Source organism: Colobus angolensis, unplaced genomic scaffold, assembly GCF_000951035.1.
Source record: "Colobus angolensis palliatus isolate OR3802 unplaced genomic scaffold, Cang.pa_1.0 Scaffold71, whole genome shotgun sequence".
NCBI classification, from domain to species: domain Eukaryota; kingdom Metazoa; phylum Chordata; class Mammalia; order Primates; family Cercopithecidae; genus Colobus; species Colobus angolensis.
The window spans coordinates 10,199,457-10,206,256 of record NW_012120821.1 but is presented as its reverse complement, the minus strand read 5'-3'; the positions used below and the strand labels follow the sequence as shown (position 1 = coordinate 10,206,256).

Genomic DNA, 6,800 nt, shown 5'->3' with positions numbered 1-6,800 from the left:
CCATTCCTCCAGGAAGCCTTCCCTGACCACCTCTTCCATCCTGGTGAGGTGCCTCTTCTGTGTGTTCCTGCAGCTCTTGCACCACACGCTGCACTGCAATGACCTGTTTTCCTGTGAGCTCCAAGAAGCCAGGCACTGTGCCTCGCTCCCTGCTGCAAACTCAGCACCAGGCACAGTGTCTGGTGCCGACTAGATGCTCAAAAAATATTTAGTGACTAACTGAATGGATGGATGAGTCAATTTCTGCATCCCCCACACTGCGGGAAATGTCTGTAGAACAGATTTGAGTGGGAGGTTCCAGCAGGGCCTGGGAGAAGCCCCTGGGGTTTGGGCACTGGGGGTAAACAGAGCAGACCCCCCAACCCCTCCCCTGGAGGGCTGGGCTCCCCGCATCCTGCAAACTCCTTGGGCCCCAGAGGCGGCTTCCAGATGCTAAGCCCATCTCAGCCTCACCTCTTAGCTTTTCCATCTGCACAGCCGGGCCAGATCCCCGCAGCCAGCATCACGGGCAGCCAGGCCAACCGTCCCAGCGTCTTCCTATTTTAGACATCTCACTGCCTCGGTCCCTTCTAATGTTTCCAGTCAGGCTGCGGGGGGAGGAAAAAGAGGTTACTGCTACTTTAAATGTACTGTATGAAGGCGAGGGCTGGAAAGGGGCCTGCTTGCAGGAATACCCAGTCATCTAGTTGGAAAAGCCGCCAGATGGAATACAAAAGGAGGAACCCAGACGCTCATGGAGACAGCCTCGGTTCATAAATCAGGTGGGGCCAGGGGCTGGGGGCCCACATGCCATGGAGCCCGACTCCCTCCTGGACCAAGACGACTCCTACGGTAAGACGGTGCCGGCAAAGTGCAGAGTTGGGGGTTTCAGCCTCTCTGCTCAACGGACTGTTCTCTGCTATAGGAATCTGAGTTGAAGCGGGGAGGCGGTCAGGCATCTGGGCACTGTCTGGTCTTGGGACCCATGGGTGGGCATGGGTGCCTTGGGTTATGAGGCTCAGGGCTGGAGGGTCCCTGGAGTGGGCAGCCCCTCAGACTCCAGGCATTGACAAGGTCCAGGGGAGGGAGAGAGAGTTTCTCAGCTGCTTCTGTTTTGCTCTTGGCCAAGAAGGAAACGAAGGAAGTTTTGCAGCCCCCCTGCCTGTCTGCCTGCCTCGCTGTTCACCAGGCCTGCCCTGTGCTGTGGGGAATTCAATTAGTGTGATCCTGCAGATAAATATAGACGGAAGAGGTAACAGGAACATACCTTGTAATTAAAGGCTGGGGCTCATGCTGAAAGCACTCCCCGTGTGACAGGGCCCCAGTGGCTGCCACCGGAGAGCTGCCCCTGTGCAGCTGCCCAGGCCACTGGAAGCCCTGCATGCATTATTTGGGAAAAGTTGCTTGGGACAGAGACCATGCAGAATACGGAACAGAGATTTATAAGACTCAAAAGGGTTCCTTCGTGGCGGTTTCTGCGGGCCTGGGGCTTCAGGGATGCAGTAACTCAGCTCCTGCACTGCTCAGCCTGGCCAGAGAGCTCACTTTTGGCTGGGATGCCCAGCACAGCCTGGCTGTCTCTGGACAATCAAGGAGGGATGCAGGAGTGCAAAAGTGTGGCCGAGGGACCAAGGCTGGGCATGGGGAGGGGGGTGGGGCAGCAGGTTTTAGGACTCAGCAGGGAGAAGGCCTGTTGGCCTTGGAAGAGGTGGTAATTACAGGGTGACCTCATCCCAGCTTGGGTCAGGTCAGCCTTCCAGGGGCTCAGGTCTTCCTGAGAACACAGTTCTACTAAGAAAACCAAGTTCTTGTTTCTCTGGACATTCCCTGACCACATCCAGGCCTGGCTGCCTGGCACAGATCCAAGGCCAAATTTCCTTCCTCCTGCAGGAGCTCAGCCCTTTCCAAGGAGAGGGGCCTTTTGCCACGTTTGGAGCTGCAGCCCTTAGGGAAGCTTGGCAAGGCCTAGCCCACAGACCTGGCATCTTTGGGCACTTGGTGGTGGGGGGCAGTTGATGCATGCAGAGTGACCTCTGTGCGCCAAACCCCGTGTCAGGGTCAGGGGTGTGTAGGAATGAGGAACTCAGTCCTAACAAATAATTGGTGCTTAGTGAATGGAAGGAGGAGAAGAGAAAGGGAGGGAGGAGAGTGGGAGAAATTAGAGAGAGCAGCCCTTGGCCTGGAAGAGCTCCCAGTATGAAATGGGAGACAGACAAACAATCCCAGACTAAATTCAGAGTGATGTGGTCCTTGGGGAGGCTAGGGGCAGACAGCCTGAGGGTGTGGGACAGGCCTGCCTGCCTTCAGAGCTATTCACTGGAAGCATGGCGTAGGGATGGGTATCAGCTCATTGGATGTATGGATGCTCCCCTAGGGAGGGCATTGACCTTTGAAGAGGCAGGCGAGGGGGTGGGGAGGACCAGCCCCAGCCAGGGATATCTCAGGAACCCACAGCCCCCACTTGCTGTCCTCCAGATTTGCTAGTAGCAGCCTCTGGGCTGGGCAAGGCTGGAAACTGAGGCTGCCTCCACCCTCACGGAAAGATCCTGTGCACAATCAACTCCTTGTCCTGGCCTGTCACGAGGCCGGTTGCTGATCTCCTGGAAGCTGGCCAGGCAGGGAGGTAAGGGATTCAAGAGGAAGAGGAAAGGGACAGAGGGGGCCTTAGGAAAGGGACGGGCAGGCATGGAGTGGAGCCCAGGCTCTCTCTGGGAGCAATCCCCGGCCCAACTGGAGAGGGGTCCGGCTTTTCCAGCCAAGGTCTCCCACCCAGCCAGTCTCAGGGGTCCAGAGCTGAAGGAAGCCATCCTGGGTCAGGGCAGCACAGGAAAACTGCGGTCTCAGTGAGTCACTTCCCCAGTCTGAGCCCTGGTTCTACATTCGTTCATTTAACAATTACTTTCAGGTTCTGGACTGGGCTTTGGGGTTCAAGAACAAATCAAACCTTGTGACATTCCTAGGCTAATCTGAGAGAGAGGCAGGTGCTCTGATGGGGGAAGTCAAGGCACGTGGAAGCCCTAACCCCATACTTGGATTCCAGAAAGACTTCCTGGCAGAGGTGACTCCTCCACTGAAGAAGTCAATGATTCCCTCTATATTGGTCAGCTCAGGCTGCTGTAACAAAATAGACAAAGTGACTCACACAACAAAATTTTCAGAAACAGAAATTAAAGCAGAAGCCTGGGCACAGTGGCTCACGCCTGAAATCCCAGCACTTTGGGAGGCTGAGGCATGTGGATCACTTGAAGTCAGGAGTGTGAGGCCAGCCTGGCCAACACGGTGAAACCCCATCTCTACTAAAAATACAAAAAATTAACCAGGCGTGGTGGTGCATGCCTGTAATCTCAGCTACTCGGGAGGCTGAGGCATGAGAACCACTTGAGCTCGAGAGGCAGAAGCTACAGTGAGCCAAGATCACGCCGCTGCACTCCAGCCTGGGCAACAGAGAGCAAGACTTGGTCTCAAAAATAATAACAACACTTTGCAATGATGTGATCAAATGTCACTGTAGCCTTGAACTCCTAGGCTCAAGGGATCCTTCTGTCTTAGCCTCCTGAGTAGCTATGACTACAGATGCATGCTACCACACCCCACTAATTAAAAAAACTTTTTTTTGCATGGAGATGGGGTCTTGCTATGTTGCCCAGGCTGGTCTAGAACTCTTGGGCTCAAGCAATCCCAGTGCCTCAGGGTCCCAAGTGCTGGGATTATAGGCGTGAGCCAAAGCAGTCAGCCCTTTTCTCTCTCTCTCTCTCTTTTTCTTTTCTTTTTGAAATGGGGTCTTATTCTGTCACCCAGGCTGGAGCGCATTGGTGCAATCTCGGCTCAGCTGCAACCTCCACTTCCCAGGCTCAATCCATCCTCCCACCTCAGCCTCCCGAGTAGCTGGGACCACTGGTGCACATCACCATGCCCAGCTAATTTTTTGTATTTTTGGTAGAGACAGGTTTTCGCCATGTTGCCCAGGCTGGTCTCAAACTCCTGAGCTCAAGTGATCCACCTGCCTCAGCCTCCCAAAGTGCTGTGATCCTTTTGTCTCTTCTTGTAAGGACACTAATCCTACTAGGGACCCATCCGTATGACCTCGTTTAACCTTAATTGCTCATTAGCAGCCCCATTTCCAAACAGAGCCACATTGGGAGTTCAACATATGACTTGAGGGTAGGAGGGATACACATGTTCAGTCCACCACACCCTCCTTTTTTATTGAGACAGGGTCTCTCTCTGTCACCCAGGCTGGAGTGCAGTGGCATGATCACAGCTTACTGCAGCTTCGACCTCCTGGGTGTAAGCAATCCTCCTGCTTCAGCCTTCAGCGTAGCTGGACTATAGGCATGCACCACCATGCCTGGCTAATTTTTGTAGTCTTTGTAGAGACAGGGTTTGCCCATGTTGCCCAGGCTGGTCTCAAACTCCTGGGATCTCGCAATCTGCCCACCTCGGCCTCCCAAAGTGCTGGGATTACAGGCATGAGCCACAGTGCTGGCCTGGCTTCTGGGACAGGGTGCTCTCGGAGTTTCCTCCCATTCTCTTTGGCTGGTCCCTTCTCCTGGGGCTCTCTTTCCTGCTGCTGCCCACAGGGTCCCTTGGCCAGGGCCTGCCTTCTCTGCTCCTTCATGATTGAACTCTTTCTCCCTCACCCCTCACTCCCTCGCTTCCCTCACTCCCTCGCTTCCAGCCATCGGATCTGACCTTCCTCAGGTCCCCAAGCTGAGTCTCCCCTCAGGGCCTTTGGGCACCCTTCCTCTTTCTCTTCCCTAAGCTAACTCCTCCTCCTCTTCCCAGTATCAACTAAAAAGTCACCTCCTCAGAGAAGCCCTCCTTAAACCATGTTCCCCCAATGCATCAAATAAGACTCACTTTCATAGCCCTACTTTTCCTTTACGGATGTGTTCATATGCGCGCTACACGTTATTGCATGCTGATATGTTTCACCTGTGTCTCCCTCGAGTCGCTAAGCTCTCTGGATCCCCAGAGCGTAGTTCTCCACCTGTCAGGAGTAAGCATCCAACAAATGCTTGTTGAATGAGTGAGTGAACAAATGCAGCTGGTGCAGGCAAAGAGGTGAGGAAAGGCAATCCAGGGCAGAAGGAACAGTGGGTGAAAAGGCATGGAGACTGGTGATGCTTTGGCGCATTCTCTGATACTTACAATTTCAGTCAGGGGTTGGCAAGCTGAGCTCCTTTAGGGGGCTAGGCAACACCGATGGGGATGGGGAAGGGTTGGGAGCTGCAAAGCTGGGGGTGAGGCTCTGGACACCTCTCCCTGCTTCAAGCTGAGCAAAGCGCCCTTCTGGTGAAGATCCCAGCTCCGATTGCATCTATCAGGTGTTCAGAGGCTGAAAGGGTTTGGCCATGGCATGGTGGGGAATCTGCAGCCACTGGCACTGAAGTTCTGGAGGCCTAAGCCTCTTAGCAGGCAGGACTGAGCAGAGCCCTATTGGGTGGTCTGGCACTGGGAGCCCCTTAGAGCAAGGCCAAGAAGGGCTCAGACACGGCTGCAGAGAGGAGCAGACACGCGTGCAGAGGTTTCTTTTACAGGACAGTCAGAGGCAGGAAGGTGAGGAGAAGAGGAGAGCTTGGAAACTCAGCACTAACCCCTGCAGAGCCCTTGTGATTGGCCTTAGTTTCCCCAGGTGTAAATTGGAGTGAGAGCCAGACAAGATGTGACTGTTCCCCTCTGGTGCCAGCCCCTTGGAGCTGTGTGAAAAGTCCAGCTCAGAGAAGCATGTCCTTTCTGTCTGCCTTGTGATTTCCAAAGAAGGGGGCAAGAAGGAGGCCTGGCAGTGGCCAGCATAAAAGAAAAAGCTCTGCCCTGCAAAATATACTTTCTCCAGGTTCTCTTGGAGTCCTGCTATTTCTCCCACTTCATGGGTACCACCTCCTACCTGTACCCTGCCGACAGCTCCTGGTGCTTCCTCCGCCAGGGTGTATTTTCATTGCCTGCTCACTGGCCTGACTCCCACATGAGACTATAAGGCCCTTGAGGGCAGGAGCTGTATCTTGTCCGCCACTGGGTTCCCAGGGTGTTGCACAGCACTGGTCCTGAGAAGGCGCTCGATACATACTCAGTGGATGAGTGAATGAATGAATGAATAAGTGAGCGAGAGTGAGTGAATTAATGAGTAGCATGAGCTGGATCCTGCCCTTAACTTGCTCCACATCCTTAGGCATCCTCCCCGACTCCGGACTTCTGGTTCCTTAGCTGTCAGCTGAGGGCGCTGGGCCCCATGCCCCAAGAGAGCAGGCCTGCATCTCATCCTAGCTCTCTCTGTTATTGGGTGGCCTGGACAAAGTCCCTGCCCTGACTTAGCCTCAGCTTCCTCATCTGACAAATGGGCAGACTCAGCCCTGTCTTGCCTGTTTTCCTGGTGGTCTTGGAGCTCCGGAGGGGTAAGGAGGCAAAAGAGTGTGAGGTTGGACACCTGTCAGGGGGAGTCTGTGACTCGTACAGGAGGGGATTGGGCTCAGACAGCCCGCTGGGATAAACCCTCCAGAAGGGGATGGTTGCTTTGGATATCATGGAGGTGGAGCAGGCAGCTCAACAGCTCAGAACTTTCCGTTTCTTCCTGATGACAACCAGCATGGGCATCTACCCCAGGGTTGTTGGGAGGTCCCAGCAGAGAAGCAGGTGGATGTGAGCTTGAAAACTTCCAAGTGCTGCTGCTGTAATAACCAGTACCATTTGGTAAGCACCTACTCCATGCCAGGATCTGAAGGCACTTTATCTACACTGTCTTCTGTTTTTGTTTGTTTGTTTGTTTTAGAGACGGAGTTTCGCTCCTGTTGCCCAGGCTGGAGTGCAATGGCACAATCTCGGCT

At 54.2% G+C, this 6,800-nt stretch overlaps 1 protein-coding gene across 1 annotated transcript in view; it reads left to right on the top strand.

Moving 5' to 3' along the window:
- The first annotated feature begins 485 nt into the window (after positions 1–485).
- Positions 486–6,800, top strand: part of DAB2IP (DAB2 interacting protein) — a 252,928-nt gene continuing 246,613 nt past the window's right edge. The window contains exon 1 of the mRNA XM_011927387.1: positions 486–831. Coding sequence (XP_011782777.1) covers positions 787–831 — 45 coding nt within the window. The 5' untranslated portion in view covers positions 486–786. The remainder of the gene's footprint in view (positions 832–6,800) is intronic.